The following is a 25,189-nucleotide window of genomic DNA, read 5'->3' as shown; positions in this document are numbered from 1 at the left end:
ATAGGAGAAATGATCTATCGTATGAGTTATCTACCTGTCTTTCTTCAACAACAGCACTAGGGCTATACAAATCAGGGCCCAATGTTTTAACTTGAGATGTTCAATTTAATTTAAAATCTAAATATTTTTGTGAAAATTATTGCAACTGACTAATACTGAAAGTATTAGAGAAAAACTTTTATTTAACATTCATGTAGAAATAGATCGCCATTACATTCAAAATGTACAGTCCTCATACTGGCCAAAATGAATTTCTAAAGTTCAGCTGAAGCTAATAAGAGGTCTTTGCAGTCCAAGTTCTTCAAATCCAGTGCATATCCTTAAAGGTTACAGTCACTTAAAACCCCTCCTCTGTGAGAATCATTACTGAACTGGTGGACTAGAAGGCCTAAAAGAGGTAGAGGTGTGGAGTGTCCAAATTACTTCAGTTTACCCAAATGTCAAATGTAGCTTTTGAAAACCACTGTCCTGTGGTAGAAAGCTTACACAGTGCTGTCATTTACACATCAGAATAATAGTCCATCACGTCTGAAGAACAGAAGACACTTTATCCTTAAGTGACTCCACTAATTTTACAGTCTTCACATCTCTTCCTTCATATCCTTCATATTGGAATACAACGCCACATCCTCCTCTTCTTCCTCTTTGGCCACACTATGTTTTATCTCCTCATCCTCCTCTGCCATGGCTTCCTCCTCTTCTTTACACTCCAACATTTCATCAGGATCTACATCATTGTCTTGCTTTTCCACTTTTTCTTCTCTCTTAACTTCTGCGTACTCTGTCTCTGTGGTCTCTCGTTTCTTTGCTGTCTCCTTGAGACTTCTTCTTTTCAACATGGAGAAGTCAATGCTGGCGTACTCCACGTCTTTTGCTGCACCGTTGAGATCAGGGGCTCCTCTCTCCACTCCTTCAGCTCCATCTTTTGGTGCCTCTTGGTGGTGAGTTTGATTATCTTGCACTGCTTGATCAGGATGTATCTGTCAGGAATAATACAGAAAGCATGAACCAGTCAGCAGCTGCAACAAGCCAGAGACTGTGTACACCATGCATGAGATCGTACATTTACATTATTGTTTAAGTAATGTTTTAATGTTGTTATTAAACGCTACAACTGGTGTCCATTTATTTTAATATGGTTTGGAAATAAGGTTCTTGAAGTTTGTTTGAGATACTGCAATCTATAACAATCTGTATCAGCTTTAATCATGATTGTAAATAGTGCATAGTGGCAAAATAGTGCAGTCAAATCATTCTGTATGTACAGCTGCGATGCAAACCAACAAAAAGGGAACCTGACCATTAAAGGAAACATGCTGTTGACTTTGATAGGATATAGTATCTCAAGTTTGCATGTTTGCAAGTTGATTTTCACGTTGAAGTGAAATGAATGAAGCAGAACTCAGGTAGAGCACTGAGGTTGTGCTTGCATGAGTTGATTGGCATCAGTTACTTCCCACATGCTTGACTACCAGTGGCTCATTCATCAGCTGCATCACTACCAGCTGCCTGGTGGCATATCATCATACATTTCCCTCCATTACCTCAATTTCCCCCTGTTGGCATTTTTAATCCAACTAAGCTTTAATGTTCATGTTTGGGTTTTTCCAGGGGTTGTTTGTTCTTCAGAGATCCCTCAAAGAGAAATATTTCCCAGCAAGTCAACTGTTTAACATTTCATATTTACACTGAAGTTCAATCAAGTGTGTCTGACTGAAATTGCAAACACATACACAGATCTTAAATACTACAGCATTCAAACACAATAGCAGTAAATAATAAATAAATGCACTCAAACATGTATAAATATTGTGATCATTCACAAAAAGAGAAATCTTAACAAATTTACAGCAATATATTAGTATATAGATGTATTAGCTGGATAAATAATAATAATAATAATACCAGAGGATCCTCCTGGGCGGTCACCATCTCCAGGGTCCCATCTAGACTTCCAGAGCTCTTCTGCTTTTTTCTGGAGAGAAATACATTTAAACAGCAACACATTTAAATGTCTGTATGAAGATGATCCACAAACAAAACCAGGAATGAATGAATGGAATCAATAGAGTACCTATGGCATTTCTTTGCCAAACAGCAAAGAGCTCCTGTAAGAAGTACTCCAGTCAAAAATGCAATGATGATGTCCAGCCGTGAGACAATGCTTAGTAATCCTGTGGATTGACCTGGATTAAAAAGGAAGAAAAATATTTGTTGTCCATATGTTGTTCTGAACGATAATATACTGTACATGACAGTATGGCCTGAGTGTGAGTTCACAGTACAAAAAAAAAGTAAACCGTGGTCTGAAGAAGCAGAAGTGTTTCAGTTAAGAACATGTACCTTCTTTTTTTTGGATGGTGAGGTTTTCTTTTACTTCTCCATTTCCATTACTGGTGACACACTCAACAGCAGTGCTTCTGTGGTCTGTTACAGGCAGGGTGATGGTGCTGTTGATTCTGTGGTTTGACACAGAGGTAGTGACAGAGTATTCAGTGTGGTTTTCCATCAGCGGCCATTTGATGGTGGGTAAAGGAACCCCCTGACTGATACACACACAGGTCAGAGCCGTCAACTGAGCCACACACCCAGAGCCTTTTAGGATCTTTGCAAACCCTGCAAACACACAAGTAGAATCACTTTAAAGCAAACAGATATAGACTGTGAACATAATCTTAATTTTTAAAGAGATTAACACAGTCTACTTACGAGTCACATTTACATCAGCATGTTCAGTCAGAGTATTGTCCACATGATTTACAGTGCAGATGTAACGTCCAGAGTGTTCTGTTGTTACGTTATGGATGATAAGTGTGGATAGTCCAGTGTCGTTCTGCAGGTCAACATCGATTCTACTGTGCAGACTTGTGTTGAGGCCAAGTTTAGACCATGTGATCAGAGATGGAGGAAAACTTTCAGCATTGCAGGTCAGATTCAGAGTGTTGCCTTCTTCAACATTTACATCCCCAGTGATTTCAGGTTTCCTCACATCTGTGGAACAGATTTAATAAAATAGAAACATTTAAGATGATATCTCTACAAGACAAGTGACTTCTTATTAGTCATACTGAAATTTAAAAAAAAAATAATAATGATAGCATGTATACATACAAAATTTATTTTTGATACTACCACTTGGGGACGTCAAAGTCTAAAAAAAATATCTAACACTTTAACAGACAACCAACGTAATTTTATTCTAAACTTGGGCTCAGTGAGTCTACAAACCACCTGGAGGCATGAACAATGTTTTTATAAGTCCAAGAGATCAAACTATTTTTGAAGTTTCCGAATTAGAAACTGAAATGAATAAAAAGTTCTGCAGTGTTCAAATGAAATGAAAAAAGCACAGACTGTAAGATGGCCAAAAGGTATTCAGGGTTATGTCAGGGAGATTTTTCTCTGCACTGATAATAATAATATCAATAATAATAATAATAATTAAAGCTGCAAGTAGCGATGAACGGGCCCTCGGCCCCCCATGCATGTTGGTTTACAGATACAATAGGGCTTCGCGCTGGTCAGCGCTCGGGCCCTAATAATAATAATAAGAAGAAGAATAGCAATAATAATAACAGAGTTTACAAGTGTTTTGACACAAAAATAAAAGGTAGTATAGTCCAAAAGTAAAGACACATGACAGAGAAAGCAATAACAAAGCCAATATTAAGACAACGACAGTAGAAGACAATAAAATCTCATGGATGTAACTCAAGTTTCAGCTACCTTAATGAAGAGTATACTTACATTTAACTGTTATGTTAACTTCTTTGGTCAGGGTGTTGTTCAAATGTTTTGCTGTACACATGTACTGTCCAGTGTGTTCTGCTGTCACATTAGGGATGATAAGAGTGGCTGTTTGAGGGTCAATCTGCAGGTCAGTTTCTGTGCGGTTCTGAAGATTAGTTTCTCTTCCATTTTTCACAGTTTTGTTGGAGAGTTTAGTCCACATGATAGAAGACGGAGGGAAGCTTTCAATGCTGCAGGTCAGATTCAGGGTCTCACCTTCCTTCAGACTTGTATTCCCAGTCACTTTAATTTCTTTCACATCTATAAAACGAGGACATTTTATAAAATGTTATAACAGACATAATTTGCAAAGTTTCCTGCTGTTGATAATGTAAAATTAAACACAGTTCAGATCTGAGCTTTAGAAAACCACCAGAAATGACTTCTGAGGACATAGCTTTGATAGTTTAGACAATAAAAATGACTGATTAAATACATAACAGTGCTACTTACAGGTCACATTCAGAGTCACCGTCTCCTCTGTAGCTGTGTCACCTGTGAAGCCGACCTTACAGGTGACCTGGGTGCCGTGGTGTTCAGCTGAAGCATTAAAGGTCAAAGTTGAGCTGTGTCTCTGAGTGACAAGATTCTCAGTTGTTATCTTTCCTGGGATTTTAGTGATGTCCTCTCCTCTTCCTCTCCACATCCAGGTGATTGTAGGAACGGATCCAGAGCAGAGACCAGGAGCAGTGCAGGTCAGTGTGGTCTGCTGTCCTTCTGTCAGCGGAGGAACCATCACTGTGGGCTTCTGACTCAGATCTAATAGTAGAGCAGTACATGAGTGGAATCAGGTCAATAGTCTGAAGGTTATCATTCAGTTAAGTTTAGGCTTCAGTATCAGATATTTTATTGAGTCAATAAGTAGAGTTACACTATATCAGGAACTGTTTAAGCGCTTACTGGTCTACCACAGAGGTCGACAAGTGCCTCTGTGGAGTAATACCAACTATTACTTTATTCCTATTTGAGACTATAAATAGACCTGATATGTTGGTGCAGTTCAGAGGTCCAACAATAAACATTGTCACTGTATATATTTGCTTTGTCTTCATACCTTTAACAGAGACGGTCGCTCTAAGATTGAATGTGAATCCGTCCGCTTTCCCTCCTTTGGTACCAATAACTCTGAACTGATATGATCCAGAATCTGACTCAGTGAGGTCATTGATGACGATGCTGCAGGTTTTTTGACTCAGGTCCGTCTCCAACAGTGACACTCGTCCTTTGAACCCAGGCTGAACTTCTTGGTTGTTCTTGTTTGTGTTGAATATTATGTCAGAATCATCACATTTTCCTTTCGATGGTTCACATTTGTACCAAACTATATGTTGGGGTGTGAAGGTATAATCAGTAGTGAAGGAGCACGGGATCACAACACAGAGTCCAGCCTCTGCTGTTATTTCTCCTTCAGGAAGAGTGATACAGTATCCTTGAATCTGACACACATTTTTTTGTCCCACTGATGCACCTGTTATTACAAATAGAGAGAGAAAAATCTGACCAAAATATATTTAGATGACATTACCAGATGATATATTTAATAAATGATGAATACTAAGTAGGATTGTTTCTGTGTTATATAACTCTGTCTTGTCTTGTGTTGTCAGTAGCATTTAGCAGAAAACCCAAATACGTGTCAGAATGTAATGTCATTTCTTAATCCACCATTTCTTTGATAATCAAAAGATTCATTTCAATATTATATTCGAGAGTAGATGCTGTGAGTAATGCTGCTAATGAGTTGGTGAATTCAGGGTGGGAAAACATTAATAGTTGTCATTGGAAAACACGCATTTATTATAGCTGTTTACATCCTTAATGCTGGCATTGAACCAAGATGATAATAAAGATGTATACCTTCGTCAGCAATGCTGCATTTCACAGAGAGAAGGAAAGCCGCCCAGATGAGAACAAACATCCTAATTCGATACTTGAGACAGTCAGTCTGTCCACAGAAGACACTCGTCCTTTCAAAAGCACAAAAATATTAAATGCAGTGAACAAACAGGAAGTTCAGCTGATGAAACTGGATCAGAAACAGCTCCACAGATGACTGTTGACGGCAAAGTTTCTAACACTGGATGTTGCACATTCAGCAATTTTGTTAGATTAATACATTTACTAACTAACCCTGACTTTTTTAAAGCACTTGTTGATATTATTCCAGAAAGCTGCTAGATAAAGCATCCCTACAATAAATATCTAAAATCCCCCTAAACGCAGACTTTTCTAATGTACTGTCCACTCAGGAATTTCAAAAGTTGAATTTCAAAAGGAAGGAAAAATAAATCACTTCTGTAATTTCATTTTACAATTTAAAGTGGTATTTAAAAAAATAGGATAATATTGTATTTTACCTCCTTATACTGTAACAGCTGCTGTCTTCTCTTCACAGTGATCTCTGCCGAGTGTCTCTACTATGAACTGAGTCTTCCTCTCTTCCTCCTTCTTTTGTACATCTTCTCTTTTTGCATATGACACGTTCCCAGGAAGTGTCTCTACACCACACTGGCTATTATTTCCTCTCTTCTTAAGACTTAACAGCCTTTTATATCACATTACAGTACACACACACATTGATAAATATTGCACATGCAGATTTGTATTGCTTAATCTTCTTAGTACATTATGTACATAACTGGATGTGCATGACTTTGAATGGGCTGCATCATTAGTTATCTGATGTGTCAGTTGAATAATGATGGTCGATTGTGAGAGGAAGTTAAAAGATGATAACTCCTCTCATTTACTAAATGCACTAAATACCTGCAGACCCATGACATACAGATCTACAATCATGTAAACTGCATCATTTGTGGAAGTCTGTTGTGGTTCCTGTTTTTATGGTTTATTTTGAAATGTCTTTAAGTTCTCTTTTCGGAAAAGTTGCTGAACTGATTATTCATTTTAACATTGCCTTATATGGTATCATTGCATTCTTTCAAATAGCTTCCTGTTCACACAATAAGGTGTTAGACTATAATTATGTTAAGTGAGAACTGGCTACAGTTTGGTCTTTATCAGTTGCCACAAGCCATATTTAACCTTTAAACACTGCAGAGTGAAAGAAAGAAAGACTCTTATTGACAACTCACTGTTTGAATTCACAGCAGAAACAGATGCATTTTCTGTTAAAATACACATTTCTCACTCTTATCAGTGTATGCTTGCTGTTTCTTGCAACACATTTTTAAAAGGAAAAGTGATCTATCGTATGTGTTATCTATCTGTCTTTCTTCAACAACAGCATCAGGGCCCAATGTTTTAACTTGAGATGTTCAATTTAATTTAAAATCTAAATATTTTTTTATGAAAATGATTGCTACTGACTAATACTGAAAGTATTAGAGAAAAACTTTTATTTAACATTCATGTAGAAATAGATAGCCATTCCATTCAAAATGTACAGTCCTCATACTGGCCAAAATTAATATCCAAAGTTCAGCTGACGCTAATAAGAGGTCTTTGCAGTCCAAGTTCATCAAATCCAGTGTGTATCCTTAAAGATTACAGCCACTTACGATTAAAACCTTCTCTGTGAGAATCATGAATGACTTTACAACATTTCATAGCAATTCATCCAATAGTTATTGAAATAATTCAGTCTGGACCGAAGTGGTGGACTAGAAGGCCTAAAAGAGGTAGAGATGTGGAGTGTCCAGATTACTTCAGTTTACCTAAAGGTCAAATTTAGCTTTTGAAAACCACTGTCCTGTGGTAGAAAGCTTACACAGTGCTGTCATTTACACATCAGAATAATAATCCATCACGTTTGAAAAACAGAAGACACTTTATCCTTAAGTGACTCCACTAAACTTTACAGTCTTCACATCTCTTCCTTTATATCCTTCAAATTGGAATACAATGCCACATCCTCCTCTTCTTCCTCTTTGGCCACACAATGTTTTGTCTCCTCATCCTCCTCTGCCATGGCTTCCTCCTCTTCTTTACACTCCAACATTTCATCAGGCTCTACATCATTGTCTTGCTTTTCCACTTTTTCTTCTCTCTTAACTTCTGCGTACTCTGTCTCTGTGGTCTCTAGTTTCTTTGCTGCCCCCCTGAGACTTCTTCTTTTCAACATGGAGAAGTCAATGCTGGCGTACTCCACATCTTTTGCTGCACCGTTGAGATCAGGGGATCCTCTCTCCAATCCTTCAGTTCCATCTTTTGGTGCCTCTTGGTAGTGAGTTTGATTATCTTGCACTGCTTGATCAGGATGTATCTGTCAGGAATAATACAGAAAGCATGAACCAGTCAGCAGCTGCAACAAGCCAGAGACTGTGTACACCATGCATGAGATCGTACATTTACATTATTGTTTAAGTAATGTTTTAATGTTGTTATTAAATGCTACAACTGGTGTCCATTTATTTTAATATGGTTTGGAAATAAGGTTGAAGCAAATCTCAAAGTTTGTTTGAGATATTGAATCTATCACAATCTGTATCAGCTTTAATCATGATTGTAAGTAGTGCATAGTGGCAATATAGTGCAGTCAAATCAGTCTGTATTTACAGCTGCGCTGCAAACCAACAAAAAGGGAACCTGACCATTAAAGGAAACATGCTGTTGACTTTGATAGGATATAGTATCTCAAGTTTGCATGTTTGCAAGTTGATTTTCATGTTGAAGTGAAATGAATGAAGCAGAACTCAGGTAGAGCACTGAGGTTGTGCTTGCATGAGTTGATTGGCATCAGTTACTTCCCACATGCTTGACTACCAGTGGCTCATTCATCAGCTGCATCACTACCAGCTGCCTGGTGGCATATCATCATGCATTTCCCTCCACTACCTCAATTTCCCCCTGTTGGCATTTTTGATCCAACTAAGCTTTAATGTTCATGTTTGGGTTTTTCCAGGGGTTGTTTGTTCTTCAGAGATCCCTCAAAGAGAAATATCTCCCAGCAAGTCAACTGTTTAACATGTCATATTTACACTGAAGGTCAATCAAGTGTGTCTGACTGAAATTGCAAACATATTCACAAATATTAAATACTACAGCATTCATACAAAATAGCAGTAAATAATAAATAAATGCACTCAAACGTGTAAAACTACTGTGGTCATTCACAAAAAGAGAAATTGTAACCAATTTACAGCAATATATTAGTATATAGATGTATTAGCTGGGTAAATAATAATAATACCAGAGGATCCTCCTGGGCGGTCACCATCTCCAGGGTCCCATCCAGATTTCCAGAGCTCTTCTGCTTTTTTCTAGAGAGAAATACATTTAAACAGCAACACATTTAAATGTCTGTATGAAGATTATCCACAAACAAAACCAGGAATGAATGAATGGAATCAATAGAGTACCTATGGCATTTATTTGCCAAACAGCAAAGAGCTGCTGTAAGAAGTACTCCAGTCAAAAATGCAATGATGATGTCCAGCCGTGAGACAATGCTTAGTAATCCTGTGGATTGACCTGGATTAAAAAGGAACAGAAGAAAAACATTTGTTGTCCATGTTGTTCTGAATGATAATATACTGAACATGACACAGTTTATTTCTTATGACATTTTGCCTGAGTGCAAGTTCACAGTACAAAAAAAGTAAACCGTGGTCTGAAGAAGCAGAAGTGTTTCAGTTAAGAACATGTACCTTCTTCTTTTGACAAGTCTTTTTGGATGGTGAGGTTTTCTTTTACTTCTCCATTTCCATTACTGGTGACACACTCAACAGCAGTGTTTCTGTGGTCTGTTACAGGCAGGGTGATGGTGCTGTTCACTCTGTGGTTTGACACCATGGTAATGACAGAGTACTCAGTGTGGATTTCCATCAGCGGCCATTTGATGGTGGGTAAAGGAACCCCCTGACTGATACACACACAGGTCAGAGCCGTCAACTGAGCCACACACCCAGAGCCTTTTAGGATCTTTGCAAACCCTGCAAACACAGAAGTAGACTCACTTTAAAGCAAACAGATATAGACTGTGAACATAATCTTAATTTTTAAGGAGATTAGTACAGTCTACTTACGAGTCACAGTTACATCAGCATGTAGAGTCAGAGTATGGTCCACATGATTTACAGTGCAGATGTAACGTCCAGAGTGTTCTATTGTTACGTTATGGATGATAAGTGTGGATAGCCCAGTGTCGTTCTGCAGGTCAACATCGATTCTACTGTGCAGACTTGTGTTGAGGCCAAGTTTAGACCATGTGATCAGAGATGGAGGAAAACTTTCAGCATTGCAGGTCAGATTCAGAGTGTCGCCTTCTTTAACAATTACATCCCCAGTGATTTCAGGTTTCCTCATATCTGTGGAACACATTTAATAAAATAGAAACATTTAAGATAAGATCTCTACAAGACAAGATACTTACTTATTAGTCATACTGAAATTAAAAAAGTATCTATAATGATAGCATGTGTACATACAAAATACGTTTTTGATACTACCACTTGGGGGTGTCAAAGTCTAAAAAAAATCTCTAACAATTTAACAGACAACCAAAGTTATTTTATTCTAAACTTTGGCTCAGTGAGTCTACAAACCACCTGGAGGCATGCACAATACTTTAATAAGTCTTTTGAAGTTTCCGAATTAGAAACTGAAATGAATAAAAAGTTCTGCAGTGTTCAAATGAAATGAAAAAAGCACAGACTGTAAAATGGCCAAATGTTATTCAGGGTGAATATGTCAGGGAGATTTTTCTCTGCACTGATAATAATAATATCAATAATAATAATAATAATTAAAGCTGCAAGTAGCGATGAACGGGCCCTCGGCCCCCCATGCATGTTGGTTTACAGATACAATAGGGCTTTGCGCTGGTCAGCACTCGGGCCCCAATAATAACAAGAAGAAGAAGAAGAAGAATAGCAATAATAATAACAGAGTTTACAAGTGTTTCAGCACAAAAATAAAAGGTAGTATAGTCCAAAAGTAAAGACACATGACAGAGAAAGCAATAACAAAGCCAATATTAAGACAACGACAGTAGAAGACAATAAAATCTCATGGATGTAACTCAAGTTTTAGCTACCTCAATGAAGAGTATACTTACATTTAACTGTTATGTCAACTTCTTTGGTCAGGGTGTTGTTCAAATGTTTTGCTGTACACATGTACTGTCCAGTGTGTTCTGCTGTCACATTAGGGATGATAAGAGTGGCTGTTTGAGGGTCAATCTGCAGGTCAGTTTCTGTGCGGTTCTGAAGATTAGTTTCTCTTCCATTTTTCACAGTTTTGTTGGAGAGTTTAGTCCACATGATAGAAGACGGAGGGAAGCTTTCAATGCTGCAGGTCAGATTCAGGGTCTCACCTTCCTTCAGACTTGTATTCCCAGTCACTTTAATTTCTTTCACATCTATGAAACGAGGACATTTTATAAAATGTTATAAAAGCTGTAATTTGCAACGTTTCCTGCTGTTGATGATGTAAAATTAAACCCAGTTCAGACCTGAGCTTTAGAAAACCAACAAAATGACTTTTGAGGACATAGCTTTGATAGTTTAGACAATAAAAATGATTAAATACAGAACAGTATGTGCTACTTACAGGTCACATTCAGAGTCACCGTCTCCTCTGTGGCTGTGCCACCTGTGAAGCCGACCTTACAGGTGACCTGGGTGCCGTGGTGTTCAGCTGAGGCATTTAAGGTCAAAGTTGAGCTGTGTCTCCGTTTGAAAGCAGTCAGAGTCTCTGTGTTTTCTGTAATGTGAGAGTCATCCTCTCCTCTTCCTCTCCACATCCAGGTGATTGTAGGATCGGATCCAGCACAGAGACCAGGAGCAGTGCAGGTCAGTGTGGTCTGCTGTCCTTCTGTCAGTGGAGGAACCATCACTGTGGGCTTCTGACTCAGATCTAATAGTAGAGCAGTACATGAGTGGAATCAGGTCAATAGTGTCAAAGTTATCATTCAATTAAGTTTAGGCTTCAGTATCAGAAATTTTGTTGAGGCAATAAGTAGGAAACACTATATTAGGAACTGTTTAAACTCTTACTGGTCTCCCACAGAGGTCGACAAGTGCCTCTGTGGAGTAATACCAAATATTATTTGATGCCCAATTAAGACTATAAATAGACCTGATATGTTGGTGCAGTTCAGAGGTCCAACAGTAAACATTGTCACTGTATATATTTTGTCTACATACCTTTAACAGAGATGGTCGCTCTTAGAGGGAATGTCAATCTGTCCGGAGACCCATATCGGACACCAATAACTCTGAGCTGATATGATCCAGAATCTGACTCAGTGAGGTCATTGATGACGATGCTGCAAGTGTTTTGACTCAGGTCCGTCTCCAACAGTGACACTCGTCCTCTGAACCCAGGTTGAACATATCTGTCCTTGTCTGTGTGGAATATAGTACTACAGCTGCTACTAAATTGTCCACATTTGGACCAAACTATATGTTGGGGTGTGAAGGTATCAGCAGTAGTGAAGGAGCACGGTATCACAACACAGAGTCCAGCCTCTGCTGTTATTTCTCCTTCAGGAAGAGTGATACAGTATCCTGGAACCGGACAGTCTTGTCTTTGCCTGACTGATGCACCTGTTATTACAAATAGAGAGAGAAAAATGGGACAGAATATATTTAGATGACATTAGCAGATAATATATTCAATAAATAATGTATACTACAAGTAGGATTGTTTCTTTTTCATATAAATGTCTTGTCTTGTGTTGTCAGCAGCATTTAGTAGAAAACCCAAATATGGTTCAGAATTTAATGTCATCCACAATTTCTTTGGTAAACAAAAGATTCATTTCAATACTATATCCCAGAGTAGATGCTGTGTGTGATGCTACTAATGAGTTGCTGAATTCAAGGTGGGAAAATATACATAGTTGTCATTTGGAAACACTTCAGGAAAACAAAATTATGCATTAATTATAGCTGTTTACTTTCTTAATGCTGGCATTGAAACAAGATGATAATAAAGATGTATACCTGTGTCAGCACTGGTGCCGCTCACAGAGAAGAGCAGAGTCGCCCAGAAGAGAACAAACATCCTAATTCGATGGCTGGGACAGTCAGTCTCTCCCTCCACACGACAGCTGTCACACTAAAAATGCAGTAAACATGCAGGAAGTTCAAGCAAGGAAGAGTTGACATCACAGATCTTAATACAGGATGTTACACAAAAAATATTCCACAGTTGCAAGATGAACATAGAGTACTTTACGCAGGGATGTCAACACACTAAACATTTTTTATTGCTAAAAACTTTGTGAGATATGTTCTAAGATTCTGAATAGAAAAACATGACTATTATAACAATAAGTATTTATAATCCCTGCCATATTGAAGGGCCCTTGTCAGCTCTTTTATCCTCCCATCCTCATGCACCCTTTATCCAGTATTCAGATGTGATTTACTTTCTTTACCAGAGAAGCCAGGAATGTGGGAACACATTTTAAACAATTTCAATTCAGAAATTAGGAAAACTTAATTTTTACTCCAACTAAGAGTTTAAAAATACATTTTTAAAATGTATCCAATGTTGTGTTTTACCTGTTTCTGTCTGCGGCAATCCTCTCTCCACAGTCTCTGCTGAGTGTTTCTCAGTTTTCTCCACTCGTTGTGCAACAGTGGGTTTCAGGAAGTTTATGAGCAAATCACTGAGCAACATTTCTCCTCTACTGAGTCTGCCCACCAAATACAGTTATAGTGTCATAATGTATTTTTATTTAACTAATGACACATTTTCACCTTCAAAACTGAACAATACATAACAGAAAACATTTTGAATTGCTTGTTGTTATTGCTTGTTTGTTGTAATGTTTTTTTACTCTCTCTGTGACTGTTAAGTAATGTGCACCCTTTGTAAAAGAGGGAAGTACTGCAAATGTGCAGTTTTTTTAAACCAGAAGCACATGCACTAAACCATGTGTTTTTGTGACTTGTGATGTGTTTTGAAGTGTTGTTGCTGTATGGCTGTATGTCATACTGAATTTTAAAAATAAGTTGCTTCAACAATGCACAATGTGAATAATAAATACTGTGCATTGCTGTAAATGGTCTGTGTTACTGGCTAATATCTGCAGTGCCAGATGAGTAAAGATGGTCAAATGAACATTAGTCGTGTATGGAATAGAAAACTCTTGTCTCTGTCAAACTGCATTCAACACCTAAAGACACTAATAGAGAAGTATATGTATTCACCCTGTTTGATCATTTTAACAGCATGCAGCATCTTAGGGAGCACTTCTGCATGTTTTTATTGTGCAGTATATGTATAGTTACTGTTGTCAAAGCAGCTGAAAGGTCAGTTGGTCTAAGAGAGAGAAGTTAATACTAAAGTCACAGTTCCTTGTTGCAATCAAACTGCCTTTAATCATCACCGTACACACACTATAGCAATGAGAGGCTCAGAATGAGGTACGGGATTAATTTTATACCAGCGGAGAAGTAGTCACACTAGTCCACTTGCTTGGTAACATTTGATAAGGAAGCCTGTGTTCAGCTATGACCAGTCATGTAGGACAGAACTTCTCAACATACACAAATAGTACACTGCTCTGTTCATTTCCTGATTTTAAAATAGGTTGAATGACAAAATATGGAGGATACAAGAATGGGTTCTAAATATAAGACATACATGTAATATGAATATCTATGTCAAATGAAGTGAATGTAAATATTGGGTACAAAATATCCTACAATATTAATCTTATACAGCAAGGATTGAAACTTTTTAACAAGCAACCGACAGTTTGGCACAGGCTGCAAATGACTCACAGCTGAGGGGGTGATTTCACAATTTACTCAAGTACACCAAATGTTATTTTATTTATAATAAATATATAAATAAAATATGGTGCATTTTTATAGATCTAACCTTACTGATGACTTTTTACATTTACTGCAGCAATAAAATTCAGTATGTTAATGCAGTGGTAAAATATTAGCAACACTTTTCAATATAATGTAATCCAGTACAACATCACCACCACCACCCACCACAACCTCAAAAATTAACATAAAGTAGAATTATCACCTGTTTGATAATATCAACAAAACTGAATATGTGTAAACTTAGCAGTAGAATTTATGGCAGAGCTGTTGTATTGGATTGCATTAGATTGCACAGGTGTTCCTAATAAAGTGCCCAGTGTATGATTCAGCAGAGCAATATATGTCCTCACAGCATACCAAAATAAGTGTGCTGAAGACATTCACACTTCAAAATACACCCAGCGCCCAGGGAAGCACTGTAGAATAAGCAGTATGGAAAATAAATGCATATTTATAGTGAAGCTAAAATCAAATTAATGTTTCTGTTTCTTCAGTAGGTGTTATAAGCTAAAGGTTCAACCTATACCTTTTCAGTCAGAAACTGCCTTTTTTTGGTTTGTGCTGTTTCTAAAAGAGATGAAGAAAACAAGGACATATGTTTATTTGCTTTATTAATTTCCATGTGTATTTGAGTTGCATACATCTGAAATGACGAAACTAAACTGAACTAATTGAGAAACTACAACAAATATCTCCTGTATACAAATTGGTCTTTACTGTCACCAACAATTACATATGCCACACTTCAAAAATCATTTCTTCCTTTTCTTGGAAACTATTCAGTCTGCTTTCCACATGTTGTCAAAGATAAAGGTACATACTGTATATGAGGAAATTCTCAGCTGTTAACTATAATCAGATAGGACATTTCAATCCTACTCTGATCTTCATCAGGTCAAATGCTGATGCTAGTTTTTAGTAGCCTTGCATCTAATTATTCGTATTGTTATAGTCAGTTTTGAAATATGGATGGACATTTGAAATATGGAAATCACAATCATAATTTCAGATCTTCAGACTGGTTGAAACATCAGCAAAGCAGATGACCGTAGTTGGAAATCTTATTTATGAGTCAATAAGACTCACTAATTCAAAGGATAAGAACACTTATTTCAAAGCCTAAGATATTAAGAGATATAAAACTAACATAAAATTAAACAAAATAATCTTAAAAAGCAAAATTACATCTGTACAAAAGTATAAACTCAAAAAAAAAAAAAAAAAAACACCATAACACCTAAACACAAGAAAAACAAATGGATGACTTCTATAATAAAAATGCAGGCTAAAGAGGAAGGTTTTAGATTTACATATCATCTAATAATTTGAAATAAGCTTGGATATATAAAGATAACTATACACTGTTGGAGGAAGGCCATGTTGCTAGGTGGTACATAAAGCCAAAAAAGCCATTTCCTGAAAACCTAATGCAAACACTCGTATGGGCCCCATGCACCCATGAAGCATGCACACTAGAGACTTCCTGTTTTGCCCTCCAGCTAACTTGAATGGATTCTTTCAAAATGTGATCAAATGTTATGTCAAATTGGTTTCAAAGCCGGCACTGTTCCTAGGGGCGTTGTTCTGAAGCGTCAAGTTTGGTGCTTTAGCCATTGTCATTTTGGATTTTTGGAGCCAGAAGTGACCATATTTGGAAAAGAACGTGTAGCTGACTAACACTAGCTGGTATCTTGGTTAGCACGGTACATTGATAGGCAATGACAATGCTAATGCTAATGTTTGCTTGCAAAAATGGGCTTAAAAACAATAACACTAAATGTACCTACCAGAAATACTAGTAACAGCCAACTCCGTATCGGGTCTTTTAGTACAACCAAAAGCTGAACAAGACTTTTACATGAGCAAAATGTTACAATTAACCCACTGATATAACTACAGTTAGAAAATTAAATGCACATTTCTCAATGGACATGTTATCAGGCCAAAAGAAAATAGCAGGCCAAAACAAAGAAAACATTGGCATCTGTGAAAGAGATTAAGTTTCTCTGTGCTCAACTTAACTCTCAGTTTAAGGTGTTTTCCTACAAGCATGATATGTGAAAGCACATCTGCTTACAGTGCATTATGCAGTTTACACACATATGATGCAGATAATTGAAGCCTTCAATGTACAGACACTGAGAGTTTTCAGTTGGCAACAATGTGTTTGCATTAGTTATATTTTTGGGATTTGAGGTTGAAGCACTAGCAGTAATTTTAAGGATTTTAACAACATAACTGAACATTTTTAACCATGTTAGACACAAGTTATTATTGAGGATTTTTATGTACCTCATAACATGCCTGGGGGGTATCTTTAATAGCTCCTATGACTGGCTTTGATTCAATATTGGTCTTGTAACATCATTACATTCAAGATTCATACTCTACCTGTGTCAGTACTGCTGCCACTCACAGGGAGGAACAGGGTCACCCAGATGAGAACGAACATCCTTACAGTATTTGATGGTTGAGACTTCATAGGACAGTTTCTTCCTTCAAGAAGCAAACTACGGTAAAATAAATAGTTCAGCTGATGAAACTTGACTGGAAACAGTTTCTGCTGATAGCACTGATTGCACAGATTGGCTTGAGACACAATAGCATTGAAAATGAATAAGATGTTGCATTTTGAACTATTCTGGAGTTGATCAGTAGATTTAACACCTTCATCATGTGTTCATTCATCATTCATTCTTCATTATGTTGATTTACAACAGCTCAACAAAAATATAAATATCTACAATTATCTCCACACACTACTATACATATGTAAAACATGCAGATTTTACCATTAGTCAAAGAAGAATCAATCATGACTACACTCATATTAAAAAATGTTTTGTTTTACCACTTTTTGCTTCATTCTCTCTTCTCTCCACAATGATCTCTGTTCATTGTATCTGCTCTGAATTGACCTTTCCTCTCAGCATCCTCCTTTTGTGCCCTTCTCTCTGCATGTGTGTTGAGTGACTCCTCCTTTCATTAGACTGCAACATTTTTATACTGAAATAATTTTGTAATATTTACATTTACACAGTTGGAAAAACTGAATTCAGTAATGAAAGGAAATAAAAGCCATTTTTTGTTTTTGTGTTTGTTTTATTTCCTCTCCATAACCGCAAAGTTGTTTGACATTTTCACAAAAAGGGAAGTACATTTATGAATATGACATCTTCACAAACCATCTACAGTAATACTGTAGATGTACTGAGCATTTCACCTCATACAGTTTTTGGGATGAAATGTATTTTGCAGAGGTAATGCAGTGCCATGTGAGTAATGTGGGTCAAATGAGCATTGTTGTATTCATGCATGAGGAAAGAAAACTTCTGTTGCTGATTAACATGCATTATATAAAGATAAAGAATCTGCATCCATTATTTTCTCCATTTAACTTAATAACACTTTTAATGTCTTTTATTCATTGTTTAATATATGTAAGTACTCTTCTCCACTAAGTACCTTATACATTACCTCATGTGGCATGACTGTATTCTCAGTGTACCTGAAAACTTCCTGTTATTACTATGTTTAGAACAGAGCTGACTGAAAGTAAGAACAGCAAAGTTTCCCACTTGTTGAAAAGGTTGTGCTGCAACTGACAATTCATTGACTTGATCAGAAACCAATGAAATTGCACCAGTTTCAAATTCTTCCAAAATATTATCTACCAGATTTTGGTGATTTTATAATGTAATCTCATTCATAGAAATAGTATTTAAGACTATAATATGTAACTATTCTGTCTTAAAATTATGTTTTAACAGTTAGCAGTGGCTATTGTTGTCGATAATACACACTTAAGCTTAATGGACAACAACCAATAGTTTCATCTTTTTAGATTGATTAAACCCACCAGGAGAAAATACTTAGTGTCTGCCAAAGCCCAGAAATAGAGGGTAACCTGAATATCAGGCTAAGTTTGGCCTAAATAATCATAGCTGTGTTGGTTGAGCTCGGGGAATTCCTGCAAGGACTATGGAAAACAGCAAATCTACAAATCTATATTTTTATTGCCACCAACAATTACACATAAGAAGCAAATTATCAGAAACTCAAGGCACTTGTTAAAATATAAAGCAGTAAATCACAGTTACATCTAATGAATATTTTCAAAATAAATGTTAAGATTGATAATATACATAATTTACACCGTGTAAACTACAGTTTCAGTCCAAACTGGCTTAGAAAATTGTGTCAGTGGAGCTTCTCAATACTCATCACCAGACAACTTTGTACTGAAAATCTGTCCCTCTGAATTGTGAATGTGTGTATTGTATGAATAGGAAAACAGCTTTGCTAATGAATGTGTGCACAGTGGACTCTGAATAAATTAAGGTTCATTCAATACAAATACAAGAAAAAGAAATATAATGTACCTACATATCCCAGTCAAGGACAAATTTAAGCCACTTTGCATGCTGAAAGTATAACTATATATATAATTATGTTCCTTCTCGATATATGGAAATAACTTCTGTCATTCAACCAGACTCAATAATGCTGGAGGAGCATCAATGACTAATTTCCAGCAAGGAACCCTCCACTGAAGATGTATGATAGTTATGACTTAAGCCTAGAGACACTGTCAGCTCTGAGGGTGGCCAATTACATCATACTCTGCTGATTGGTCTCTTTTCTGCAGTGATGTGTACGTTCTGTCCTCTTGAAGTGGTTTCACCTTTCTTCTAGTGCTCCTTTGGAGAAGAAGAAAAGAGTAAGCCGTGCTTTGTTGTCTTAAAGTCAAACAAAGGCTTCAAAATACAGAAGTAGTAACATACCAAAGGAAAATCAAGTAGATGATGCTGAAGACATTCACACTTAAAGATACACCCAGGACCCAGGGAAGGACTGCACAGGCAGGACTGCAGTGCTGCACAGGACGTACTATAAGAAATGACACAACGTAGAGTGTATAACTGTTTTAGTGTTGTTGTCATGCTGTACACTTTGTGACAATTGAATTAGTTTCCTTCCACATGCTTTCAGGCCTCTGAACATTTCTCTCTGATCAGCTGTAGCAACAGACTCTTAATTTTCCCTCACATCTATGAAACAAAGACATTTTATAAAATGTTATAAAAGCTGTAATTTGCAACGTTTCCTGCTGTTGATGATGTAAAATTAAACACAGTTCAGACCTGAGCTTTAGAAAACCACCAGAAATGACTTCTGAGGACTTATCTTTGATAGTTTAGACAATAAAAATGACTGATTAAATACAGAACAGTATGTGTTACTTACAGGTCACATTCAGAGTCACCGTCTCCTCTGTAGTCTTGTCACCTGTGAAGCCGACCTTACAGGTGACCTGGGTGCCGTGGTGTTCAGCTGAAGCATTAAAGGTCAAAGTTGAGCTGTATCTCTGAGTGACAGCAGTTAGATTCTCAGTTTTTCTCTCTGTTAGATTTCCTGTTATTTCAGTGGTGTCCTCTCCTCTTCCTCTCCACGTCCAGGTGATTGTAGGAACGGATCCAGAGCAGGGACCAGGAGCAGTGCAGGTCAGTGTGGTCTGCTGTCCTTCTGTCAGCGGAGGAACCATCACTGTGGGCTTCTGACTAGGATCTAATAGTAGAATAGTACATGAGTGGAATCAGGTCAATAGTCTCAAATGTATCGTTCAATTAAGTTTAGACTTCAGTATCAGATACTTTATTGAGGCAATAAGTAGGAATTACACTATATCAGGAACTGTTTAAGCACTTACTGGTCTCCCACAGAGGTCGACAAGTGCCTCTGTGGAGTAATACCAAATATTACTTGATGCCCAATTAAGACTATAAATAGACCTGATATGTTGGTGCAGTTCAGAGGTCCAACAATAAACATCATCACTGTATATATTTATTTTGTCTTCATACCTTTAACAGAGATAGTCGCTTTCAGAGGGAATGTCAATCCGTCCGATTTCCCTCCAATGTTACCATTAACTCTGAGCTGATATGATCCAGAATCTGACTCAGTGAGGTCATTGATGACGATGCTGCAGGTCTTTCGATTCAGGTCAGCCTCCAACAGTGACACTCGTCCTTCGAACCCAGGCTGAACTTTTTTATTGTTCTTGTTTGTGTGGAATATTGTGTCAGATTCACTACATCTTTCTTTCAACGGTTCACATTTGTACCAAACTATATGTTGGGGTGTGAAGAGAAAAATAGTAGTGAAGGAGCACGGGATCACAACACAGAGGCCAGCCTCTGCTGTTATTTCTCCTTCAGGAAGAGTGATACAGTATCCTGGAACCGGACAGTCTTGTGTTTGCCTCAGTGATGCACCTGTTATTACAAATAGAGAGAGAAAAATGGGACAGAAGACATTTAGATTTTGATAATACATGATGAGGAATAGGCTACTATTATGTCTGTGCCTGTTTTGTATAACCTGGCAACACATTCAATGCATATTTCATAACCAATAACCATCTTTGGTAAACAAAATGTCAATTTCAATATTATATTATTTCAGAAAGTCAGAAGCACTTGAAATCACCTCAGGAAAATGTTCATAAGGATATTTATAGCAGCAAATTATTACTGTAAACATTTTGTTTATATTATCTTTGATGTTGGTGTTGAGACATGATGACAATAAAGGATACCTGGGTCAGCACTGGTGCCTCTCAGAGAGAAGAGCAGAGTCGCCCAGATGAGAACAAACATCCTAATTTGACGCTTGAGACAGTCGGCCTCTCACAGCTTTCACAGTGAAGCTGCAGGAAGTTGATGAAACTGAAGCAAAGGAAGTTCATACAGGACATTGCATGTTTAGTTATTCCATTGTTGCTTAATCAAATTAGACTATGACTTTACCCAGGGTGTGACTAATCTGATTTTTAATTGTTTTTACACCCCCTGAATCATTGATACCCCAAACACCAGCTCCTATAATAGCTTATTGTCCTTCTCTTAAGAACCAGCACAGTCCACCTCTGGGAATTCAGAGACATGTTTTCCAATAATTTAATCATTCAAAAACATAAATAAAATGTGTTTCACCTCTTTTTCTTGTTCACCTGCTTTATTCTACTGTGTTCTCTGCTGACTGTTTCTGCTCTGACACATGTATTCATAAACTCATTCTCCTATTTCTTTATTCTTTGTTCAACAAGACTTTCTGCCCAGTGTTAGGCATTATGTCTCCTCTTCTGAGACTGATATACATGATTTATATCCACAATCTGTTTCAGAAGCAACATGCTTTACAGATAAACAGCACTGACTTTTACATTATTCAGAAAAGGTTGAATGACTTAAACAACTTCAACATGTTCAGATATTTATAAGATTTGTTAAATGTTTTGTTTTACCTCCTTATGTTTTCTCTTTACCGTGGTCTCTGCTGTCTGTCTCCTGTCTGAACTGTTTCTTCCTCTTTGCATACTTCTGCCTTCTTTGTGAAAGTGTTTTAGAGGCAGTGTTAAACTACATGTAGTTGAATTATAGCTTAACTACAATTTGCTGTAACTTGCTGGTAGTTAAACTACATTCATATTTCAAGTATTTCAACTACTTTTTGGGTCATTTTTTGTAGTTTAAGAACTCAATTTACAAACTACAATTTTGGCCAATAATATGACCCATGACCTATATAATATACATTTTATTTTATTATTATTGTGTTACAGAACTCTCTATGAAAAAAGGCATGAATCATATCATGACATGCCAACATTGTTGTTCAAGACACACCAATCTAGAATATGTCCTCTTTGTATTTTTTATCACATTTTTTGTTGACTGATTTACATTTCTGATTTACAAATGGGTATCGGGTTAGGATTTTCATTTTCTCTTTATATTACCCAACATGTCTATGATGAACCTACTGTACAGTATGTTGACCAAAAATGTCAGCTTTTTTTCTTTAAAAAAATTAAACTGAGTTGAGAGGCATATTTCTGCTGGCATGTGAATTATTATATTTTGTTTCATATACACCACATGTTGATTTATTTAATGCTGAGTTAAATTAGATTAATGCGTATAAGTAGTATTATATTTAATGAGGTGCTCCTACAATGTCAGTCATTGTATGAGCAGTTTAAATAAAACACAGATATAAAACACAAGAAACAGATATAATCACTGTTTCTTATCTATCAATAATGAACCGGTCCCATTTCATGTTGTTTTTATTTTATTTATGTTCGCATGAAAACTGAAGACAGATGAATTTGCTTGAGGCATGAAAGACTTGTTGTAAAATAAAAGAGCAAGCAAAATACATCACTGGGGAAATCCTACTGTTAAGTAACAGTGCTAATTTGTAGAGATTGCAAAACCCTGATCTGAATTATTGTGTCAATCATATATGTAGAAAAGAAAACTCCCCATAATAATAATAATAATAATAATAATTATGATCACCACAAAGTATAGGACATACAAATTTGCTTTTCAACACACTGTGACAGAAGATTAGGTAAGACATATTTGATACTTCTACTTTTCGTGCCCCATGTAAAAAAAAAAAAATGTAATTAAAAAATAAAAACACCTCAGTGAGTCATGAATTAGTTATTGACTCACAGGCAATTTTAATAATACTAGCCAGCATACTATATCTGAAACCCTCCATTATCAAGTCAACAGAACAATGTCTTAATAAATTAGGACTCAGAATAGCTGCTTGACACTGGCTGTGTTTACATGCACAGAGAACTTAATTTTTAACCTGTTTTGGCCTGGAGTACATCGACTCCATAACACTGGAAAGCTTTTGTAAACTTGCTCAGGTTATTATAAAAATAAACAGCATTAAATTTTGACTTTTGACAGTCAAATGTATCATATAGTTGGCTCATGATAAGACTAGGGGAACATTTCAGCAATTATTTGGCCAATAAATGAACAAAAAAGGTTGTAAAAGGGGAATGCATACAGCAACTCAAATTTAATATGACTACTAAAATAGGAACAGTGATGCATTCACTCACCTGCAGGAAAAGTTACGCATTATTTTGTATCACATTATCACACATCTCGGTATGGTCTCACTTCTTACGCATGTATTTTACACACTCAGACCTACACAGCACTGCATTATGGGTACATTTTGATGTCAGAAAAAAATATCCTGTTTACTATTATCCTCATTATCCTTTCTTTACCCTGTGACAGAAGCAGCTGCCAGCTTTATCAGCATAGTTTCAAACTGGGGTTTTGGCAGAGAGAGATTTCTTTGGGTCCATGTTAATAGTTTAAACTGTAATGTTCTGTTGTTTTCATATTGCCATTACTGCCGTTACAGTCTACAGTAAACCATAATCAGAGGCCTTTGGTGTATTAAAACCATTACAGGGAGCTCACAGAGGCACGCTGCTGACTTGATGAACTTAACCTGTCACTTTAAATGAGACAGCCTTATTTCACAACATAAATTCATAATGCCTTGGTCAAAGCATGTGTATCAAAAGTAAATTTCAATCCTCATGAATAGATGCACATCTCCAGCCAGATTTTACTTACTTATTCATTTCAGTACAAACTATGCAACAATGTCTGTTTATGAGGGAAAAATCATAAGACAATGAATCATCAGATGGGTCATTGTCTAAATAATTCATTCATTTAGACAACAAAATAGTTTATCAGGATTCACAGTGTTAAAAAATAAAATTCCAACATAAAATTAAACAATAAGTATCAATTAGCCTTTTCACTACATTTGGAAGTGAAAATACAGGTTTTTGACCCATTAAAAATAACAATCAGACTGTGAGTGTGTCTGTGAGCGATTTTTAAGCACTTTTATGAGAAATGTGTGATCTGCAAGATGTGATGCAATGTGAGAGAGGTGGAGCATAAGTGAAAGAAGCACAGTGATATTCTTCCAATACATTAAAGGGAAACTCCACCGACTTACTGACATACTGTAGAGGTCAGGTATTAGGTAATGGACAGTACTGCTCAGCCTCAGTGTTATAATGTCCTCTGCAGCTCTGAAGGAGCTTTGTCTAGTCCAAGAAAACTACCCTGAGTATGTCATCAGGGTTACAAAGACCTGAGCAAATAGAGGATGTGTGAAAGATGCGGAAGTTCACTGGGTGGTCTAACAGACAGATTCTATTGGCTTCATGTTGGGAAATGTAAGACCCATTGTTTGAAGTCAGGATATCTTGGCCTCTGCTGCTTTGATTTTGATTTTTAATGGTTGATAGGGAACAATAGATATACACAGGTATTATATTACGTTATAAATCAACCAAAGCAAAGTCAAAAACAAAGTTACTCCTTGCATGTAAATGTAGCTTCTTCTATACTTTGAGGTCCATGATTTGACTGCTAGTTAGAGGTTGGTACAGTTTTCTTATCTCATATTAAGACAGTTTTCAGTCAAAGTAGTTGAACAATGTGTGACAAAGCTGTTTTTCATTTGCCACATTGGCACTGTAACACTTAAATGTGTGCCTGCTGGCAATTGACTCATGCAGGGTGTTTACTGTACATACTGGCATCCCTTTCCCTATCAATATACATCTTATTAATATATATTATTGACACCATCATTATCAAGTTAGACTATTAGTAAGCTTTGATATTACATCACAGGTTTATCAAATGTCTTTGAATAGCACAACCAACTGGCTAGTCAGCATCACTTTATGTCATTAAAACATCTGATGCAACCATGTGAGAATA

The 25,189-nt window shown here is 36.7% G+C and overlaps 2 protein-coding genes across 2 annotated transcripts in view; both read right to left on the bottom strand.

Annotated features, from left to right (window-relative positions):
* LOC128366046 (sialic acid-binding Ig-like lectin 5) overlaps positions 1–21,213 on the bottom strand; it is a 53,175-nt gene extending 31,962 nt beyond the window's left edge. The window contains exon 1 of the mRNA XM_053326695.1: positions 21,148–21,213. Within this exon, the coding sequence (XP_053182670.1) occupies positions 21,148–21,208 (61 nt within the window). The 5' untranslated portion in view covers positions 21,209–21,213. The remainder of the gene's footprint in view (positions 1–21,147) is intronic.
* LOC128366044 (sialic acid-binding Ig-like lectin 5) lies at positions 582–5,837 on the bottom strand. The gene is made up of 8 exons (XM_053326692.1): positions 5,647–5,837; positions 4,844–5,257; positions 4,243–4,548; positions 2,710–2,991; positions 2,338–2,616; positions 2,075–2,186; positions 1,906–1,975; positions 582–980 (listed from the first exon to the last, which is right to left on the bottom strand). The coding sequence occupies exons 1-8, from the start codon at positions 5,705–5,707 to the stop codon at positions 582–584; spliced, it is 1,923 nt and encodes a 640-aa protein (XP_053182667.1). The 5' UTR covers positions 5,708–5,837.
* Positions 21,214–25,189: the final 3,976 nt, after the last annotated feature.

This window comes from Scomber japonicus, chromosome 10 (genome assembly GCF_027409825.1).
Source record: "Scomber japonicus isolate fScoJap1 chromosome 10, fScoJap1.pri, whole genome shotgun sequence".
NCBI lineage: Eukaryota > Metazoa > Chordata > Actinopteri > Scombriformes > Scombridae > Scomber > Scomber japonicus.
This window is presented reverse-complemented; position numbering and strand designations above follow the sequence as displayed.

Bases quoted from the DNA above. Each gene is read 5' to 3' on its own strand.
- LOC128366044 (XM_053326692.1), bottom strand. From the start codon at position 5,707: ATGTTTGTTCTCATCTGGGCGGCTTTCCTTCTCTCTGTGAAATGCAGC. The intron at 4,549-4,843 runs GTATGAAGACAA...CTCTACTATTAG, and splicing joins AGCGACCGTCTCTGTTAAAG to ATCTGAGTCAGAAGCCCACA. The intron at 2,992-4,242 runs GTAAGTAGCACT...TCTGTTCCACAG, and splicing joins GGTGACTCTGAATGTGACCT to ATGTGAGGAAACCTGAAATC.